The 22,469-nt window shown below is 42.5% G+C and overlaps 1 protein-coding gene and 1 long non-coding RNA gene across 4 annotated transcripts in view; one reads left to right on the top strand and one right to left on the bottom strand.

The window, feature by feature from the left end:
* Nucleotides 1-306: 306 nt before the first annotated feature.
* On the bottom strand, nt 307-9,228 carry LOC120019187. 2 transcript variants are annotated; one of them, XR_005472300.1, is made up of 3 exons: nt 9,076-9,228; nt 887-978; nt 307-748 (listed from the first exon to the last, which is right to left on the bottom strand). It is a non-coding gene; the product is annotated as an uncharacterized LOC120019187 (long non-coding RNA). The 2 variants fall into 2 exon arrangements; XR_005472301.1 differs by having other exon boundaries at nt 307-726.
* Nucleotides 8,089-22,469, top strand: part of LOC120019185 (poly(A) polymerase alpha-like) — a 33,683-nt gene continuing 19,302 nt past the window's right edge. For both annotated transcript variants that reach the window (XM_038962497.1, XM_038962496.1), the window contains exons 1-9: nt 8,089-8,259; nt 10,488-10,658; nt 11,251-11,317; nt 11,550-11,631; nt 11,831-11,940; nt 12,072-12,125; nt 12,295-12,406; nt 15,903-15,992; nt 20,069-20,207. In XM_038962497.1, coding sequence (XP_038818425.1) covers nt 8,252-8,259; nt 10,488-10,658; nt 11,251-11,317; nt 11,550-11,631; nt 11,831-11,940; nt 12,072-12,125; nt 12,295-12,406; nt 15,903-15,992; nt 20,069-20,207 — 833 coding nt within the window. In that variant the 5' untranslated portion in view covers nt 8,089-8,251. The remainder of the gene's footprint in view (nt 8,260-10,487; nt 10,659-11,250; nt 11,318-11,549; nt 11,632-11,830; nt 11,941-12,071; nt 12,126-12,294; nt 12,407-15,902; nt 15,993-20,068; nt 20,208-22,469) is intronic.

Genomic DNA, 22,469 nt, shown 5'->3' with positions numbered 1-22,469 from the left:
AAGGAGCCACAGTTACACCTGAGCCTGCTTACTGCACAACACATCAGATTGATACACAAATGTGTAGGTGTGGGTTATAGGGTGTCTAATTGTAAAAATAATAATAATAATAATAATAATAATATGGGCGACTCTTAAAAGAGCCTGTTTTATTTTTGTACAGACATCACCCTCACCTGAACAGCACCCTCACCTGAACAGCACCCTCACCTGAACAGCACCCTCACCTGAACATCACCCTCACCTGAACAGCACCCTCACCTGAACAGCAACCTCACCTGAACAGCACCCTCACCTGAACAGCACCCTCACCTGAACAGCACCCTCACCTGAACAGCACCCTCACCTGAACAGCACCCTCACCTGAACAGCACCCTCACCTGAAGTAGAAATCAAAAGGTAAGAAACCTGGAATTGAATAACTGCAGTTGACATAGCTAAGTAAATGGGAGAATACTCTTATTGCAATGTGGATGGCTCTTAAGAGCATTTGGTTGTGCATAGTGTGGTCTATGGTGTTGCCAGGGAACAGCACCCTCTTTGAAGGTGGTGGTGAAGATCTCCCGCACATGGATTGCCTCCTGTGCTGAGTTGTTTGCCCCCATCCTTGAAACATCCTGTAGACCTCTCCTCTGGCACACAGCGGCAAGCTGCAGATCCCCTCCTGGTCCTCATGTCCATTAAGTTATGCAGGACACAGGTAGCCTTCACACGCCTGAAGGCCCTCTGGAGGCAGTCCCAGATGGCCCTGGTCACCAAACCTTGCAGTGTAAAGTTGGCTAGATAGCTAGCTAGTTACGTTAGCAGCTCATTTGAGTTAGACTGCACTGTAGCAGACTGCACTGTAGCTAATAATATAGTTTACATTGGAAATGTATTTACTTACTTGAATAGGTTCTCCCAGCCATGTGGACAATTGGAAACAAGGCAGCAAAGTTTGTTTGTCACCAGAGCGGTTTAGAGCATATTACCATTTACCTGTGAATAAAGTAATGAAATGGAGAATGGATTAAACCATTTACTCATTTAAATAACCAGACCTTCATACAAACTTGCTATGCTGAATTCTTGAGATGCACAATCGAACGTGCTGCTATATGCTGCCAGCACGCCCACAAGTGAGCCACTCTGGGGTGGCTGAAAACAGCAATTTACCATGTGCTAGTGTACACGAGCTGTCAATGCTCAGGTCCAACTGGCCTCACTTAGAGGGACAGCATGGAGCAAAATCAAGGTGTGTTCATATGCCAGTTCTTTATGTGAAGGACACCTGTTGAGGAGAGTTTGTTCTCAAATTGAGATATGGTAGTATGTGTGTATGGAGTTGTGGCACGAGTTGTTCCTGAAAGCATGTTTGTAGATTTTATTTAGACTCGCTGCCTCGTCTTATAGTGTTGGATTTCAAATGGTTGTTTTTGTAACATTTCTGAAGAGGAGTTAGTGGTTTCATAAATGTCATTCTTGCAGGTCACCACAAGGAGTCGCTAGAGCACGATGGGAATCAGGACATCCCGGCCCGGTCAAACCCTCACAACACTGGGCCAATTTTGCACTGCCTCATGGGTCTCCCGGTCACAGCCGGCTACGACAGCCGGGTCTGTAGTGACGCCTTAGACTGCTGGGAGGCCACCTGTGTCTGTTTTGCAGATTTTATTTTCTCCCTGGAGGCATCTGATGACTTAAATGGAGCGGGTGCAGAACCAGGCATAGGGTGTGGCAGAATAGACACGTTACTCTCAAGACAAGTACCTAAGCCAGCTGAAGAAATATAGAATGTGGAAGATGAAATGGTTCTGAAATACTTTTGACATGCTGGAGAGTCACCCAGAACACAATTGGTAAGGCTAGAATATAATACTGATTTAGCCAAAGCATTTCAAAACCAATATTCAACCTAATTATCAGAACCAGTGTATAGTAATTGTAGTAAATTGATTGAATAGAGCTTAACGCATTGAGAGGAAATCTGTCAGTTTTTCATTGTCTGTCAGAGGTGAACAAAAACCGTACTATGATGGAGATCACCACTCGGCTGGTGGGGCATCTCCGGAACTACGGACCCACCCCTGAGGACAGAAAGGCTGCGTTTTAGAATCCCTCATTAAGTCAAGGTCCACCCACCAAAAAATGTGTTTTTCTGTGACCCAGAAAACAGAACTGCAAAATATCAGTAACACTATGTAGCTAACGTTATGGACATGAATATTGTGTGATTCAAAACTTGTAAAAGAGCATACGTTCTCTTTAAATCAAAGTTATGATATTTGGCATCAAAATCACAGCGCATCTTGGATAATTTCCCTAGCAACACTGCTGTTTCACATTGGTTACTTTTGTTTCCACACTGGTGCACAGAACTGTGTGTTCGTCCTTGCATCAGCTCAAACGACACATGTTGCCTTCACTGATCCAGATGAATCCCGAAACGATTAAATATATTTTGTCTGTGTACAGTGGTTCTCAGTTATTGGAGGTTTTGGCAGCTGTATTTAGTCTACAAGAGCCATCATTGCTCTTGCCTGCTAGCCAAACTAAAGAAAAATATGTTTTCTAGTGTAACCGATGTGAAATGGCTAGCTAGTTAGCGGGGTGCGCGCTAATAGCGTTTCAATCGGTGACGTCACTCGCTCTGAAACATTGAAGTAGTTGTTCCCCTTGCTCAGCAAGGGCCGCGGCTTTTGTGGAGCGATGGGTAACGATGCTTCGAGAGTAACTGTTTCGAGGCCAGGTAGGAGCGAGGAGAGGGACGGAAGATATGCTGTTACACTAGCTAACACAGCTCTCAAATCTACTAAGGACCCCACAGCTAAATAAAGCACTGTTCTGGCATCCAAAAAAACAACTATTTACCATGTTTCAAACGCTTCTTAACTCGTATTATTTTGGGATTCCTTCGGTCTGGTAAACGCGTTGCTTTCTGTAAGCATGGACAACTGAAATCAAATCAAATTTTTATTTGTCACATACACATGGTTAGCAGATGTTAATGCGAGTGTAGCGAAATGCTTGTGTGAACGTGGAACAATTGTAACCCGAGATGTAACATGGCAACCTCAATGTTGCTAGTTAAAATTACACAAAATGCGCTTATTTCAAAATCAACCGGGTGGTGATTTATAATATTGTGCAACTTTTACAATTTTGAAACCATAGTGTTCATATTCGTAAAATGTTGACGTTTTGCAGATGTGTTTCCTGGGTCACAAAACGCCTTCTATCCAGTCCTCTCAGATGTGTGAACTCTTAAAACCACTCTCTGTATACCATCGAAGAGTGGGCCACCAGCAACAAACCATGGAGCTGTAGTTGTTTAGCCGAGTTGTATACACACACGTATGTGTATCTTTAGAACAGTCACGTGACTGAGGTGAAGAGGCAGGAGCTGCTTGAGGCTCGCTTCATCCCCCTGATAAACTACCGGATACCCTCTCACTGAGGGCACGATGGAGTGCTGCAAGGCCAAGCCAGACGACCCTGTAGACTTCCTGGTAATGTTGTTCCCCTCCTAGGGTAAGGACGTATGATGTCTTATGATGTATGACGTATGATGTCTCATGTCTCCTCTACTTTTGGTGGCCCTAACTTCATGTTGTTGTGCAATTATAATATTGACAAAATTCCAGTGAAACTTTCTGCTTTTCATCGGCAGGTTTTCTTGTCATGGTCCTTAATTTATAAACACAATTTTTCTCCACACAGATAGTATATATGGAATAATCGGGATATATTGTATAAAAATACTTCTTTGTTTTTAGAATATTGGTTCCGAAATAATATCCTATTGGTGAGCCAACTGGTAAATGCAGAGGGTCTTTTACTCAGTTATAAGGAATTCTTATCTCTTTACAAGGTCCCTGTAACACCTAAAGATTTTGCAATTGTTTTAGATGCCATTCCCTCAGGTTTTGCTCTGTTATTCAGGAACGTGTCAAGACCTGACCCTCAGAGCCTACCTTCTATTGACCCTGTTGACTCATCAGTAGGAAAGATTTGTTTCTCTTTTGGCCCATTCAACAACAGAACGAACCTTGTTTCAGCAGGATGTTGTATCTATACCTTATGTCATGCCTTATTGGAATGGATTTATTGATAATATCTGTTCGGGAAAAAGTTTGGATGTTGCCACACACATACCTACTTGTTAACAAAATTAAGGAGGTTTCCTTTAAAATTATTCATAAATATTATCCTGCCAACCACTATATGAAGAAGTTTAAGGAAAATATCAACTCAAATTGCTCCTTTGGTAATGACCACCCAGAAACAGTGTTGCATCTTTTTTGGCATTGTATACATGTAAGAAAACTGTGGCAAGACATCAGTAGATTTATAATTGAACACATTTATGAAGATTTTACACTATTGTGGAGAGATGTACTGCTTGGATTCTTTACATACGATAAAAATAAGCTGAAACATTTTTATGTAATTAATTTCATTATTCTTTTGGCCAAATTTCATATACACAAATGTAAATTTACTAACAAAAAAACACATTTTCTTACCCTACAAAAAGAAATTGAACTGTATTTTAAGACTATTAAATACTCTACTAACAAACAAGCTGTTAGAATTGTAAGTGTATGTCTGTCCCTTAAGGTCCTTGTGTAATTGTAATGTGATATTGTACCCCCTAGCTCGATTGTCCATTATATATAATCTATATATACTTGTGTTCCCTTATGTACTTTCTGTATTGATTTGTTGTTAATTAAAAAATAAATATATAAAATTTTAAAAAAAAGGGACGTATGATAACTGTCTGTCTCTGTTGTGACTGGGTTAGTTACGGGGATACATTGTAGCCTAACTGTCTGTCTCTATTAGAACTGTGGGTTAGTTACGGGGATAAATTGTAGCCTAACAGTCTCTATTGTGACTGGGTTAGTTACGGGGATAAATTGTAGCCTAACAGTCTGTCTCTATTAGAACTGTGGGTTAGTTACGGGGATAAATTGTAGCCTAACTGTCTGTCTCTATTAGAACTGTGGGTTAGTTACGGGGATAAATTGTAGCCTAACTGTCTGTCTCTATTGTGACTGGGTTAGTTACGGGGATAAATTGTAGCCTAACAGTCTGTCTCTATTAGAACTGTGGGTTAGTTACGGGGATAAATTGTAGCCTAACAGTCTCTATTGTGACTGGGTTAGTTACGGGGATAAATTGTAGCCTAACAGTCTGTCTCTATTAGAACTGTGGGTTAGTTACGGGGATAAATTGTAGCCTAACTGTCTGTCTCTATTAGAACTGTGGGTTAGTTACGGGGATAAATTGTAGCCTAACTGTCTGTCTCTATTGTGACTGGGTTAGTTACGGGGATAAATTGTAGCCTAACAGTCTGTCTCTATTAGAACTGTGGGTTAGTTACGGGGATAAATTGTAGCCTAACTGTCTGTCTCTATTAGAACTGTGGGTTAGTTACGGGGATAAATTGTAGCCTAACAGTCTCTATTGTGACTGGGTTAGTTACGGGGATAAATTGTAGCCTAACTGTCTGTCTCTATTGTGACTGGGTTAGTTACGGGGATAAATTGTAGCCTAACTGTCTGTCTCTATTAGAACTGTGGGTTAGTTACGGGGATAAATTGTAGCCTAACTGTCTGTCTCTATTGTGACTGGGTTAGTTACGGGGATAAATTGTAGCCTAACTGTCTGTCTCTATTGTGACTGGGTTAGTTACGGGGATAAATTGTAGCCTAACTGTCTGTCTCTATTGTGACTGGGTTAGTTACGGGGATAAATTGCAGCCTAACTGTCTGTCTCTATTAGAACTGTGGGTTAGTTACGGGGATAAATTGTAGCCTAACAGTCTCTATTGTGACTGGGTTAGTTACGGGGATAAATTGTAGCCTAACAGTCTGTCTCTATTAGAACTGTGGGTTAGTTACGGGGATAAATTGTAGCCTAACTGTCTGTCTCTATTAGAACTGTGGGTTAGTTACGGGGATAAATTGTAGCCTAACAGTCTCTATTGTGACTGGGTTAGTTACGGGGATAAATTGTAGCCTAACTGTCTGTCTCTATTGTGACTGGGTTAGTTACCGGGATAAATTGTAGCCTAACTGTCTGTCTCTATTGTGACTGGGTTAGTTACGGGGATAAATTGTAGCCTAACTGTCTGTCTCTCTTGTGACTGGGTTAGTTACGGGGATAAATTGTAGCCTAACAGTCTATCTCTATTGTGACTGGGTTAGTTACGGGGATAAATTGTAGCCTAACAGTCTGTCTCTATTGTGACTGGGTTAGTTACGGGGATACATTGTAGCCTAACAGTCTGTCTCTATTGTGACTGGGTTAGTTACGGGGATAAATTGTAGCCTAACAGTCTATCTATTGTGACTGTGGGTTAGTTACGGGGATAAATTGTAGCCTAACAGTCTGTCTCTATTGTGACTGGGTTAGTTACGGGGATACATTGTAGCCTAACAGTCTGTCTCTATTGTGACTGGGTTAGTTACAGGGATACATTGTAGCCTAACAGTCTGTCTCTATTGTGACTGGGTTAGTTACGGGGATACATTGTAGCCTAACTGTCTGTCTCTATTGTGACTGGGTTAGTTACGGGGATACATTGTAGCCTAACTGTCTGTCTCTATTGTGACTGGGTTAGTTACGGGGATAAATTGTAGCCTAACAGTCTGTCTCTATTGTGACTGGGTTAGTTACGGGGATAAATTGTAGCCTAACAGTCTGTCTCTATTGTGACTGGGTTAGTTACGGGGATAAATTGTAGCCTAACAGTCTGTCTCTATTGTGACTGGGTTAGTTACGGGGATACATTGTAGCCTAACAGTCTGTCTCTATTGTGACTGGGTTAGTTACGGGGATACATTGTAGCCTAACAGTCTGTCTCTTGTGACTGGGTTAGTTACGGGGATAAATTGTAGCCTAACAGTCTATCTATTGTGACTGTGGGTTAGTTGGGGACAATAATGACTTGACGTTGTGTTTTCAGGTTGCAGAGTTACAGATGAGATCCTTCATCTTGTACCCAACATTGAGAACTTCAGACTGACTCTGAGGACCATCAAGCTGTGGGCTAAACGTGAGTTGGATCTGTAGTATTGTTGTTGCGTAGGAAAATATCAACTCAAATTGCTCCTTTGGTAATGACCACCCAGAAACAGTGTTGCATCTTTTTTGGCATTGTATACATGTAAGAAAACTGTGGCAAGACATCAGTAGATTTATAATTGAACACATTTATGAAGATTTTACACTATTGTGGAGAGATGTACTGCTTGGATTCTTTACATACGATAAAAATAAGCTGAAACATTTTTATGTAATTAATTTCATTATTCTTTTGGCCAAATTTCATATACACAAATGTAAATTTACTAACAAAAAAACACATTTTCTTACCCTACAAAAAGAAATTGAACTGTATTTTAAGACTATTAAATACTCTACTAACAAACAAGCTGTTAGAATTGTAAGTGTATGTCTGTCCCTTAAGGTCCTTGTGTAATTGTAATGTGATATTGTACCCCCTAGCTCGATTGTCCATTATATATAATCTATATATACTTGTGTTCCCTTATGTACTTTCTGTATTGATTTGTTGTTAATTAAAAAATATATATATATAAAAAAAAAAAGGGACGTATGATAACTGTCTGTCTCTATTGTGACTGGGTTAGTTACGGGGATACATTGTAGCCTAACTGTCTGTCTCTATTGTGACTGGGTTAGTTACGGGGATACATTGTAGCCTAACAGTCTGTCTCTATTGTGACTGGGTTAGTTACGGGGATAAATTGTAGCCTAACAGTCTGTATCTATTGTGACTGGGTTAGTTACGGGGATAAATTGTAGCCTAACTGTCTGTATCTATTGTGACTGGGTTAGTTACGGGGTAGAGTACTTACTACACAGAGCTCTTAAAGCTTACAATTGGCTCATTCATCGCCCCTCTCCCCTGAAACTATTCCCCAGGTCGTTGCTGTAAATGAGAATGTGTTCAGTCAATTTGCTTGGTCAAATAAAAAATAAAATGCCCATCTATTTTAAAAGACTACAGTTCCCATGTGATAAGTGTGCTCTACAGTATGACGTTAACACAACCCACTCACCGTGCGATTTTTGCAGACCGCACAGCTTGAACACGCGCCATGTTTAGAGGAAACAAAAGGTGTAAATCCCACTGCTCGGTTGCTGGTTAAATAACATAGCTAGCTAAATAAAATAAGAAACGAGTATGAGAAGGGAATTTTGGGAAGGCTGATTGGACTTGCTGGAGGTTGTTTCAATGGCTCTGTAAGTATCTCGTTACTTTGGACAGATACGTGTTTGGAAAGGGGATTGGGCCTACCGATGCTGGCGAGCCAGTTTGTCAAGTATTTATTTTTGGTAGCAGGTTTTGTAGCGGGAAATTGTATAGAAACAATTGAGTATTAGCTAGCTACAGTAGTTATCGTTAGTACCGTCTGACTTTTAACCCAATGCATTCAAGCGTTCTTGGCAAGTGAAGTTGCAAACGGCTAGTTAGCATTTCCAGGACTTAGCTACCATAACAAAACACACGTTAACGAACGTTAGCTTTGTTATGCTATGTTTGCGCCATCTAGCACGTAGCTAGTAGGTAATTGTGATTCGGTAACCAACTAACGTTAGTTAGCTACGTGTTTTCTAGTGCCAAAGTTAAGTGTAAAGTTGATATTGTAATTTGTCAGTTGCAAACGTTAAGCCGTTAAGTTAAAGGTTAAATGCAAACAAAGACAACGTTTGCTACTGTTACTACTCTAATTCGTTTGTATTGTCTCTTTCGCAATTATGTTAAATATATTTGTCAGATACAGCTAAAATACCATGTGGCTTCATTGCCAGTTTGAGAAAGTTGGCTGTTCCGGTGTCTTGCCCACTGCCATTTAGGCGTAGCTCTTACATGCTGGCCATCGCGCGGATGTTGGTTTTGTCCAGACACGATCAGGACACGCCGGTTGAAATATCAAAACCAACTCTGAACCAACTAAATTAATTTGGGGACAGGTCGAAAAACATTTGGAAATGTAGATAGTTAGTTTGCTGTTGCTTGCTAATTTGTCCTGGGATATAAACAATGGGTTATTTTACCTGAAATGCACAAAGTCTTCTACTCCGACAATTAATCCACAGGTAAAAGTTTGTTTCTAGTAATCTCTCCTCCTTCAGGCTTCTTCGGACTTTATATAGCAGTAGGCAACCAACTTTAAGGTGCATTACCACCAACGACTGGAGTATGGACCTCAGGTCATCTATCTATCACCCACATGGGTATATGCTCCGAAAAACCAATGAGGAGATGGGAGAGGAGGGACTTGGCAGCGTATCAAGTGTCACAAATAGAACCAAGGTCTATTTTAGCGGTGTGGTCAGCATGTTATGTTTTGCATTGTGATGGGTCACTAGACGTGTCAAATCAATTTGGTGCAAACATATGTTCTCTCACATGCTGACCACACCGCTCGCGTTGCAAAATAAATGTAAACATACATGTTATTCAATCATTGCACACACACTGCTCGCACGCTCTGAATAGCCAGCCGCTAAAATAGACCTTGGTTCTATTTGTGACACTTGATACGCTGCAAGTCCCTCTTCTCCCATCTCATTGGTTTTTAGGAGCATATACCCATGTGGGTGATTGAAAGTTGAATTGAGGTCCACACTCCAGTGCAGTTGTTGGTGGTAATGAACCTTAAAGTTGGTTGCCAACCTCCATATAAAGTCTGAAGAAGAAGAAGCCTGAAGGAGGAGAGATTGCTAGAAACAAACTGTTTTTAACCTTTTGTCTGTGAGTTAATTGTCGGAGTAGAGGACCTTGTGCATTTCAGATAAAATAACAACTGTTTATATCCCAGGACAAATTAGCTAGCAACAGCAAGCGACCTGTCCCCAAATTAATTTAGTTGGTTCAGAGTTGGTTTTGATATTTCAATCTGCGTGTCCTGATCGTGTCTGGTGTGGGTGGACAAAACCAACATGCGCACAATGGCGGACACATGCATGCCTGGTCTGGTCAGCATGTTAGGCCTTTGTAATGTCATGTCAACATCCAACTGTAACATTACAGAAGGTCACCAAGTTGATGTTGATTATGTCCTTGACTATGTCTCTGTTCAGTCAAAACATTCTAGATTAATATGAGGCATGACATCATCAGAATCCATTCAGAAGCCTCTGTGTTTTTCCCCAGAGTCCAATATGAAGATGTGTAGCTATGTCTGTTTTCCTCTTCCACCACACCCACAGAAACCACAGCAGGCAATGTATGCTAGGGAGTCAGTATAGAACTAACTATAAAAGACACACTACACGCATCATTTGTATGTGCTGTGATGCCATTACACACTTTCTGTATGGGCTGTCATGTATATTTGTATTGATGGATTGTTGATGTGTGGATGTTTCTTTGTACAATACCAAGAGAAATTCCTAGTAACATTTGTTACATGGCACATACATTTATTCAGATCACAAACACATCTGTCCTGTCCTGTTTTCAGTCCAACTGCTAACCAGGTGTCGTTGGGTCGGGAGACTCCCAAACACTATGGGATCACTTCTCCTATCAGCCTGGTCCAAGCTAAGGAGGCTGACCTGGTCCTCACACACAGGCTGACTGAGGCCCTGAAACCGTACGGGGTGTTTGAAGAGGAGCTGGAACTACAGCGCAGGTAGGATGGTTGTCACTCGTAAATGGTCATGTTAGAATGAACACAAGTTATATCAGGTAGTGTCAAGGCCTATGAGGAGGAGGATAACTTCATCCAATATCTTGCCAGTACATCAGCCAATTATTCTTATGTTGGGGTTTCAGTCAGTACTTGGTAAACTGTATTTAAAAAAATTAAAAAAATACACATTTTTTGTGGCATCGCCTCTTCACTGGCGTCGCCTCTTCACTGTTGACACTGGTGTTTTGTGGGTAATATTTAATGAAACTGCCAGTTGAGAACACCGATTTTCGGGGTGTCTCATAGTCTGACAAACACCACTTAAGCTCTGTCACCTCGGATGCAGCATCAGCGGATGTGGTGGATTGAGACGCATCCAATGCAAAAAAAAATAAAAAAATATATAATGCCGAAATCTAATTAGCATAATACAAATAATCCTTAAAAAATCCATCGGTTTAAGTTAGAGAGCTATATTTATTTTATTTTTATTATGCTAATTACATTTCAGCAGGGGTGTGAACATCGACTCTAGGGGGTTAAACTTCAAAATACCACAGACTTCCTCTAAATCATGCCTTGTTTTCCATAGAATACATGTGTTGGGAAAACTGAACACCCTGGTGAAGGAATGGATCCATGACGTCAGTGAGACAAAGGTATTATTTTACACTCACCTATAGACAGTTCTCTGGTACAGCAAGGGGTCTGGTGATAACATCAAATGGCTGAGTCCCAAATGTAGTGTGTTACTTTTGATCAGGACTGCACTATAAAAGGGAATCGTGTGCTATTTGGTATGCAGATAATATTGGGTTGATATGACAACCGCATGGCACTGTTACCTACCATGATGCAACAGTATGTACGGATTGCTTTATTTTCTCCTAGAATCTGCCTGCCTCAGTGATTGAGACTGTTGGAGGGAAGATATTCACATTTGGGTCGTACAGGTTAGGAGTTCACACTAAAGGTACATGTTATGTCCACTTTTCACTGCAAACGTTACAGTACGAGTTGTTGTCCAACAGGAATGCTAATTTTAATTTCAAAACATTTGTTGGTACCTACTGAATATGACTGTCGACCACACAGGTTCAAAAGTTCTGAAAACACATGACCACAGAGTTTACATCTAAACAAGGTCTTCTGTCCTTGTGCTCGTCTTCTAGGGGCAGACATTGACGCCCTGTTTGTGGCTCCTCGGCATGTGGAGAGGACAGACTTCTTCTCCTCGTTCCTGGACAAGCTGAAGGAGCAGGAGGAGGTCAAGGATTTGAGGGTGGGTATTGTATTGGTAGAGTGGGACTTGTGTTGGTAGTAAGTGGGTATTGGTAGAGTTGGAGGTAAAGATGCATACCCAAAAATGAACGGGGTGCAGACTGTTCATGAACTTCTGTCTTTATTTTCCAGGCTGTTGAGGAGGCATTTGTCCCGGTCATAAAGCTGTCTTTCGACAGCATTGAGGTGTGACATTTGAATGTATTTTTTTATTCATGATTCCTTTATAGGCCTAAAATGTGAACATTTGCATTACTGCAAGGAAACCATGCAAAACTGGTTTTGTACATCCAAATTTGAGATGTACCACTTTAAAAATAAAAATGTCCATGAACTGTTTGTTGTGTATTTTTAGATCGACATCCTGTTTGCTCGGTTAGCGTTGCAAACCATCCCAAAGAATCTGGACCTTCGGGATGACGGGCTGTTGAAGAACCTTGACATCCGCTGCATTAGGAGTCTCAATGGTAACACAGAGCTCTTTGTGTCCTCTGAGCTTGGGTCCTGATGTGGTTCAGTTGGTGAAAGTGTGGTGTTATCAGCACCAGGGTGATGGGTTCGATTCCCGCTGGGGTCACAGATACTAAAATGTACAGTGTATTCGGAAAGTATTCAGACCCCTTGACTTTCTCTACATTTTATATTACAGCCTTTTTCTAATATTGATTCAATTGTTTCTGCCCTTCAATCTACCCACACTACCCTATAATGACAAAGCAAAAACAGGTAGATTTTTTGGGGAAATTTATTAAAAAAATTATATGCATATCACATTTACATAAGTATTCAGACTCTTTACTCTGTACTTTGTTGAAGTACCTTTGGCAGCGATTACAGCCTCAAGTATTTTTGGGTATGACGCTACAAGCTTGGCACACCTGTATTTGGGGAGTTTCTCCCATTATTCTCTGAAGATCCCCTCAAGCTCTGTCAGGTTGAATGGGGAACATTGCTGCACAGCAATTTTCAAGTCTCTTCAGAGATGTTCAAGTCCGGGGCTCTGGCTAGGCCACCTTAAGGACATTCGGAGACTTGTTTTAAAGCCACTCCTGCATTGTCTTGGCTGTGTGCTTAGGGTCGTTGTACTGTTGGAAGGTGAACCTTTGCCCCAGTCGGAGGTCCTGAGTGTTCTGAAGCAGGTTTTCATCAAGGATCTCTCTGTACATCTTTCCCTCGATCCTGAATAGTCTCCTAGTCCCTGCCGCTGAAAAATATCTCCACAGCATGATGCTGCCACCACCATGCTTCACCGTAGGGATGGTGCCAGGTTTCCTCCAGATGTGATGCTTGGCATTCCAGGCCAAGAGTTCAATCTTGGTTTCATCAGACCAGAGAGTCTTGTTTCTCATGGCCTGAGAGTCCTTTAGGTACCTTTTGGCAAACTCCAAGTGAGCTGTCATGTGCCTTTTACTGAGGAGTGGCTTCTGTCTGGCCACTACCACAAAGGCCTGATTGGTGGAGTGCTGCGGAGATGGATGTCCTTCAGTGACCATCGGGTTCTTGGTCACCTTCCTGCCCCCCTTCTCCCCCGATTGCTCAATTTGGCCGTGCGGCCAGCTCTAGGAAGAGTCTTGGTGGCTTCAAACTTCTTCCATTTAAGAATGATGGAGGCCACTGTGTTCCTGGGGACCTTCAATGCTGCAGAAATGTTTTGGTACCCTTCCCCAGATATGTGCCTCAGCATAATCCTGTCTCGAAGCTCGTCGGACAATTCCTTCGACCTCATGGCTTGGTTTTTGCTCTGACATGCACTGTCAACTGTGGGACCTTATATAGACAGGTGTGTGCCTTTCCAAATCATGTCCAATAAATTGAATTTACCACAGGTGGACTCCAATCAAGTTGTACAAGGATGATCAATGGAAACAGGATGCACCTGAGCTCTATTTTGAGTCTCATAAAAAAAGTGTCTGAATACTTCCGTAACTACGGTATTTCTGTTTTAATTTTGAATACATTTGCAAACATTTCTAAAACCTAGTTTTGCTTTGTCATTATGTGGTATTGTGTGTAGATTGATGATAAAAATAATAATAATGTAATCCATTTTAGAATAAAGCTGTAATATAACTAAATGTAGAAAAAGTAAAGGGGTGGGAATACTTTCCAAATGCACTGCATGTACTGTTAAATTGATTAGGATTCAATCATCTGCTGAATGATATCTCACTACACAATCCGTACATACTGTTGCAAAACAGTGTGGTTTGAAAGGCCTCTTAACAATTGGTTGTTGACTCACATCTAACCGTACCTACAGCTGGTTGAAAGCAACTGCTGTGTTGTAGGTTTCAAGTGTTCTCTCTGCATTGTGTTGTAGCCTAACAGTCTGTCTCTATTGTGGCTGGGTTAGTTACGGGGATACATTGTAGCCTAACAGTCTGTATCTATTGTGACTGTGGGTTAGTTACGGGGATACATTGTAGCCTAACAGTCTGTGTCTATTGTGACTGGGTTAGTTACGGGGATACATTGTAGCCTAACAGTCTGTGTCTATTGTGACTGGGTTAGTTACGGGGATACATTGTAGCCTAACAGTCTGTCTCTATTGTGACTGGGTTAGTTACGGGGATACATTGTAGCCTAACAGTCTGTCTCTATTGTGACTGGGTTAGTTACGGGGATACATTGTAGCCTAACAGTCTGTCTCTATTAGAACTGTGGGTTAGTTACGGGGATAAATTGTAGCCTAACAGTCTGTCTCTATTGTGACTGGGTTAGTTACGGGGATACATTGTAGCCTAACAGTCTGTCTCTATTGTGACTGGGTTAGTTACGGGGATACATTGTAGCCTAACAGTCTCTCTATTAGAACTGTGGGTTAGTTACGGGGATAAATTGTAGCCTAACTGTCTGTCTCTATTAGAACTGTGGGTTAGTTACGGGGATAAATTGTAGCCTAACTGTCTGTCTCTATTAGAACTGTGGGTTAGTTACGGGGATAAATTGTAGCCTAACAGTCTGTCTCTATTGTGACTGGGTTAGTTACGGGGATAAATTGTAGCCTAACAGTCTGTGTCTATTGTGACTGGGTTAGTTACGGGGATACATTGTAGCCTAACAGTCTGTCTCTATTGTGACTGGGTTAGTTACGGGGATACATTGTAGCCTAACAGTCTGTCTCTATTGTGACGGGGTTAGTTACGGGGATACATTGTAGCCTAACAGTCTGTCTCTATTGTGACGGGGTTAGTTACGGGGATACATTGTAGCCTAACAGTCTGTCTCTATTGTGACTGGGTTAGTTACGGGGATACATTGTAGCCTAACAGTCTGTCTCTATTGTGACTGGGTTAGTTACGGGGATACATTGTAGCCTAACAGTCTGTCTCTATTAGAACTGTGGGTTAGTTACGGGGATACATTGTAGCCTAACAGTCTGTCTCTATTGTGACTGGGTTAGTTACGGGGATACATTGTAGCCTAACAGTCTGTCTCTATTAGAACTGTGGGTTAATTTACGGGGATAAATTGTAGCCTAACTGTCTGTCTCTATTAGAACTGTGGGTTAGTTACGGGGATAAATTGTAGCCTAACTGTCTGTCTCTATTAGAACTGTGGGTTAGTTATGGGGATAAATTGTAGCCTAACAGTCTGTCTCTATTGTGACTGGGTTAGTTACGGGGATAAATTGTAGCCTAACAGTCTGTCTCTATTGTGACTGGGTTAGTTACGGGGATACATTGTAGCCTAACAGTCTGTCTCTATTGTGACTGGGTTAGTTACGGGGATACATTGTAGCCTAACAGTCTGTCTCTATTGTGACTGGGTTAGTTACGGGGATACATTGTAGCCTAACAGTCTGTCTCTATTGTGACTGGGTTAGTTACGGGGATACATTGTAGCCTAACAGTCTGTCTCTTGTGACTGGGTTAGTTACGGGGATAAATTGTAGCCTAACAGTCTATCTATTGTGACTGTGGGTTAGTTGGGGACAATAATGACTTGACGTTGTGTTTTCAGGTTGCAGAGTTACAGATGAGATCCTTCATCTTGTACCCAACATTGAGAACTTCAGACTGACTCTGAGGACCATCAAGCTGTGGGCTAAACGTGAGTTGGATCTGTAGTATTGTTTTTGCGTAGGAGCACAATCATTTGTCTTGGTGGAAAACAGAACTGTGTGTGTTGAGTCGGTATCTTCCGTAAGCGTGTGTGTGTTCACCTGCTTGGTATGTGTCTGTCCCTGTGTGTGTGTGTGCTCTGTGTAACACTGACTGTTGTGGCTAGGCAGGTAGGGATTATCTCACTCATTCTCACCTTGCCCTCTTTTCACACTAACAATCAACTAATGACATGTCAACGCACTGGGCCCAAACTGAGCTCCTATTTCCTAAATGGGATTATCCTGCCTAAGAGAAACCGTGTGTCATGGCATTTTTACACACAGGATGGACCACAAGCTTCGTTGCCATGGTGAATTTGTTTGTCTTGCATATTCTGCCTGGCAAACAACTTTCCAATCATATTTTGCCTTGCGGGAACAGAAGCCGCAGAGAGAGTCACTCACTGGCCTGTAGGCCAGCCAGGTGCAGGTACTGAATGTGTTTCTCTAGCTATGGCTGTAGTTATTTTGTTTTTTAAATTTTGTGTGAAACGAAGCCCAATCAAAAAACATCCCCTGCCCCTTCGCCCCCAACCCTTTAGTTCTATTTAGAAGCTAGATGGCTGTAAGCGATATGGCATAGGATTCGCCAAGCTTATTGGGAGACGAGGCAGAACCGTCAAGGAATTGCAGCTGAATTGCAGGACCAGCTAAATTACACTGGTGCCTGGTGATCAGTCATGTACGGCCAAATAGCTCACTCACCATCAAATGTGAATCGGCTTGTATACTAAAGATGTGATGAATCTAAGTTTTTCTTTACGTTTTGAAACTGCCGTTTTTAATCGGTTTTCCATTTAAAACGATAAATAAAATTCCAAGTGAATTAAAGTTGTCATTCTCAGACTGAACCCGGCAGGTCTCGACTGCCCATCCTGGTCTTATACCGGGCCAGAATGGACAAGTACCGGGCCAGAATGGACAAGTCATGTGTGGAAGACATTTGACATGATTGTGGAAACTACTGGAGAATCCACTGGCCATGTGAAATGTAGAGGGTGCGAGGCATTTCTAAAATAGGACAGCAGGAAGACGGGTAGGCTACTTCTCTGAGCCTGCAGGAAGACGGGTAGGCTACTTCTCTGAGCCTGCAGGAAGACGGGTAGGCTACTTCTCTGAGCCTGCAGGAAGACGGGTAGGCTACTTCTCTGAGCCTGCAGGAAGACGGGTAGGCTACTTCTCTGAGCCTGCAGGAAGACGGGTAGGCTACTTCTCTGAGCCTGCAGGAAGACGGGTAGGCTACTTCTCTGAGCCTGCAGGAAGACGGGTAGGCTACTTCTCTGAGCCTGCAGGAAGACGGGTAGGCTACTTCTCTGAGCCTGCAGGAAGACGGGTAGGCTACTTCTCTGAGCCTGCAGGAAGACGGGTAGGCTACTTCTCTGAGCCTGCAGGAAGACGGGTTAGGCTACTTCTCTGAACCTGCAGGAAGACGGGTAGGCTACTTCTCTGAACCTGCAGGAAGACGGGTAGGCTACTTCTCTGAGCCTGCAGGAAGACGGGTAGGCTACTTCTCTGAGCCTGCAGGAAGACGGGTAGGCTACTTCTCTGAGCCTGCAGGAAGACGGGTAGGCTACTTCTCTGAGCCTGCAGGAAGACGGGTAGGCTACTTCTCTGAGCCTGCAGGAAGACGGGTAGGCTACTTCTCTGAGCCTGCAGGAAGACGGGTAGGCTACTTCTCTGAGCCTGCAGGAAGACGGGTAGACTACTTCTCTGAGCCTGCAGGAAGACGGGTAGGCTACTTCTCTGAGCCTGCAGGAAGACGGGTAGGCTACTTCTCTGAGCCTGCAGGAAGACGGGTAGGCTACTTCTCTGAGCCTGCAGGAAGACGGGTTAGGCTACTTCTCTGAGCCTGCAGGAAGACGGGTTAGGCTACTTCTCTGAGCCTGCAGGAAGACGGGTTAGGCTACTTCTCTGAGCCTGCAGGAAGACGGGTAGCCTACTTCTCTGAGCCTGCAGGAAGACGGGTAGCCTACTTCTCTGAGCCTGCAGGAAGACGGGTAGGCTACTTCTCTGAGCCTGCAGGAAGACGGGTAGGCTACTTCTCTGAGCCTGCAGGAAGACGGGTAGGCTACTTCTCTGAGCCTGCAGGAAGACGGGTAGGCTACTTCTCTGAGCCTGCAGGAAGACGGGTAGGCTACTTCTCTGAGCCTGCAGGAAGACGGGTAGGCTACTTCTCTGAGCCTGCAGGAAGACGGGTAGGCTACTTCTCTGAGCCTGCAGGAAGACGGGTAGGCTACTTCTCTGAGCCTGCATGGGTATGTGTGCCAAATAGATTCAAGTTTTTTTTTTTTGACTGTTTGGAACAGTGTAAACAACACTGAACAAATTATAAGTAATCCCAGAGGGTCTATTCTAACGGGTTTCAAAGGCTTTATTACAGGAAAGATGATGCAATTGCTTTAGCCGACATGTTGCGATTTATTGGTTTAATTATTTAAGGTCCCCTTTTTTTGTTATTTCATTTTAAAACCAAAAATAGTTTATGTATTTAAAGGCTCTGTGATGACATAAATAAATGAATGATTGATATTAAAGTATAGGCCCAAGTAATTTACGTTCTAACAGCTAAACAAGACGTTCTCATAGGCCTCTTGGATAGTGGTTATACAAGCTCGGTCTACTTGTTGGGATGATTGTAGCCTAATAGTAACAATAAGAAGGATATCAAGAAGGAGGGTAGGAGGAGTTAGCGCTGTGTACGTATTAGGCCAGTGTCTGTCAAACAGGTGCTGTTAGATTAGCAGGGCCTAAAACACCCTCCACTTGCCAAATCCTGGTACATTTTGGCATTGGTAAGATGTCTTTCACTAGCCATATTGTCAGGGCGCCACAGTGCGAGCATTTCACTTGCATTTGTGAATAGAAATAGTCAAGTATGATCACATTTTATATTGAAATGCTGCAGTTGCTGTTTTCAAAGTATTTCTGACGTTTTTGTTTCATAGCTGGTTAAATGAATCGCACAAAGTCAAAGAACTAGGAATCCTATGTACCCTATCCCCCCCCTTGTGCTGCAACACTACCTGGTGGGATCTGTGAGATTTTGGTTAAGATTCAGATCACAAAAAATGAAATGGAAACACTATACCACATTTTTATTTCTCACTAGAAATACATTTGTTTTTGGAACATTTACAAAGCATCATTTTTTGTTGTTGTGTTTTTTTTGTTGGTTTAATTTTAGTGTAATATATATTTTTTTATCTGGTTAAGAATCTGAGTGGCTGTTAGATTTGTACATGTGTTTGGTGGACCTGTAGATTAGCCCTCTAAAGGATCCTGCCGGTTTGGAACAGTGTAAACACTAAATACATTCTGAGATCCCGGAGAGCTTGTTCTATTTTTATTTTTTTACGCCTTTATTACATCATGGCAAAATATTTAAAAACAGTTGAATTGGTGAAATTGCTATATCTGACAGATGTTGTGTGAATCTTAGAGCTCACGGAATCCGTGTGAATCTTAGAGCTCACGGAATCCGTGTGAATCTTAGAGCTCACGGAATCCGTGTGAATCTTAGAGCTCACGGAATCCGTGTGAATCTTAGAGCTCACGGAATCCGTGTGAATCTTAGAGCTCACGGAATCCGTATTAAACAAACACTCAACAGAACCAGGATCTGTCTAATTTCTGAAGATATTTATGGATGTGTTTATAAATCCTGGCACATTTTTAACAGTTGATTTATAACTAAGTTGGGGTTTACTCGCTCCTCTGACTTTCCTTAAGGAAAGGGTTGTTTCCTCGTCTCCTCACTCCGCTGCTGCCTCCGCCACATTGTTCTCATGATTGGGACCTGTTTAGTGGTATTTTCTTCTTCAGTTTAAACGTTCCCACCCCTAATGTATGTACTGCTGTTACGACTACTACAACTCACCTCTATTCTGCCAACTGCCTTGTAGGGCAACAACAAATCTAATCTCTTAGTGGTAGCCAGGACCTACCAGCTCTACCCAACACCATTTTATATATATATATATATATATATATATACACCTAATGTTATGTTATTGTTCTCCCCCAGGCCATAACATCTACAGTAACATCCTGGGCTTCCTGGGTGGTGTATCCTGGGCCATGCTGGTAGCCAGGACCTGCCAGCTCTACCCCAACGCCGTGGCCTCCACCCTCGTACACAAGTTTTTCCTCGTCTTCTCTAAGTGGTGAGACGTCTCTCTCTTTCAGGCGTACTCTGTGACCTGTTTTCAGATGGTCATTTGTTTTTTATCTGTGCTTTGCCAGTGACGTGTCGTTTTTATGTGAGGTGTTAATGAATGAGGGTTTTCCGTGGTGCCGGACAACGTGGCCGGGAAGATTGTAAATTTACCGTCCATTTGAGAAATTTACCGGACCCATATGCATTGGGTGCAGAAGCCATTAAGGCGTCCAGCCACGATGTTCAGAATGACAGAAATCACTTGTAGATTATGGTAATTCATCTTAACAGAACATACAACACCTGTAATGAAGCAGCCAATAAAACGTAATTTTCAAACATTTGCCAAAATGCAGTTAGCGGGAAAACACCATTCTAAAACAGCGTGTCTAGGAGAACACCATTCTAAAACAGCGTGTCTAGGAGAACACCATTCTAAAACAGCGTGTCTAGGAGAACACCATTCTAAAACAGCGTGTCTAGGAGAACACCATTCTAAAACACCGTGTCTAGGAGAACACCATTCTAAAACACCGTGTCTAGGAGAACACCATTCTAAAACACCGTGTCTAGGAGAACACCATTCTAAAACAGCGTGTCTAGGAGAACACCATTCTAAAACACCGTGTCTAGGAGAACACCATTCTAAAACACCGTGTCTAGGAAAACACCATTCTAAAACACCGTGTCTAGGAAAACACCATTCTAAAACAGCGTGTCTAGGAGAACACCATTCTAAAACAGCGTGTCTAGGAGAACACCATTCTAAAACAGCGTGTCTAGGAAAACACCATTCTAAAACACCGTGTCTAGGAGAACACCATTCTAAAACAGCGTGTCTAGGAGAACACCATTCTAAAACAGCGTGTCTAGGAGAACACCATTCTAAAACAGCGTGTCTAGGAGAACACCATTCTAAAACACCGTGTCTAGGAAAACACCATTCTAAAACAGCGTGTCTAGGAGAACACCATTCTAAAACACCGTGTCTAGGAGAACACCATTCTAAAACACCGTGTCTAGGAGAACACCATTCTAAAACACCGTGTCTAGGAGAACACCATTCTAAAACAGCGTGTCTAGGAGAACACCATTCTAAAACACTGTGTCTAGGAGAACACCATTCTAAAACAGCGTGTCTAGGAGAACACCATTCTAAAACAGCGTGTCTAGGAGAACACCATTCTAAAACAGCGTGTCTAGGAGAACACCATTCTAAAACAGCGTGTCTAGGAGAACACCATTCTAAAACAGCGTGTCTAGGAGAACACCATTCTAAAACACCGTGTCTAGGAGAACACCATTCTAAAACACCGTGTCTAGGAGAACACCATTCTAAAACACCGTGTCTAGGAGAACACCATTCTAAAACACCGTGTCTAGGAGAACACCATTCTAAAACACCGTGTCTAGGAGAACACCATTCTAAAACAGCGTGTCTAGGAGAACACCATTCTAAAACAGCGTGTCTAGGAGAACACCATTCTAAAACAGCGTGTCTAGGAGAACACCATTCTAAAACACCGTGTCTAGGAAAACACCATTCTAAAACGGCGTGTCTAGGAGAACACCATTCTAAAACGGCGTGTCTAGGAAAACACCATTCTAAAACACCGTGTCTAGGAAAACACCATTCTAAAACACCGTGTCTAGGAGAACACCATTCTAAAACGGCGTGTCTAGGAGAACACCATTCTAAAACAGCGTGTCTAGGAGAACACCATTCTAAAACAGCGTGTCTAGGAGAACACCATTCTAAAACAGCGTGTCTAGGAGAACACCATTCTAAAACAGCGTGTCTAGGAGAACACCATTCTAAAACAGAGCATCTGATAGCGTTTTTGTTAGAAACTTAGAAAGAGGGAGAATCTAAAGATGAAACAACTAGCATGGGTTTCTGATATGACTAGGACTGTGCATTTGTCTTCTGGACAATGAAAGAAAGTTGATATGAAAACCAATAGAACAGGAGAGAAATGGTATTGTGCTGGGTCTAACGGTATTGTGCTGGGTCTAACGGTATAGTGGTGGGTCTAACGGTATAGTGGTGGGTCTGACGGTATAGTGGTGGGTCTGACGGTATAGTGGTGGGTCTGACGGTATAGTGGTGGGTCTGACGGTATAGTGGTGGGTCTGACGGTATAGTGGTGGGTCTGACGGTATAGTGGTGGGTCTGACGGTATAGTGGTGGGTCTGACGGTATAGTGGTGGGTCTGACGGTATAGTGCTGGGTCTGACGGTATAGTGCTGGGTCTAATGGTGGGTCTAA

Source organism: Salvelinus namaycush, chromosome 24 (genome assembly GCF_016432855.1).
Source record: "Salvelinus namaycush isolate Seneca chromosome 24, SaNama_1.0, whole genome shotgun sequence".
In the NCBI taxonomy this organism is placed as follows: Eukaryota; Metazoa; Chordata; class Actinopteri; order Salmoniformes; family Salmonidae; genus Salvelinus; species Salvelinus namaycush.
This window is presented reverse-complemented; position numbering and strand designations above follow the sequence as displayed.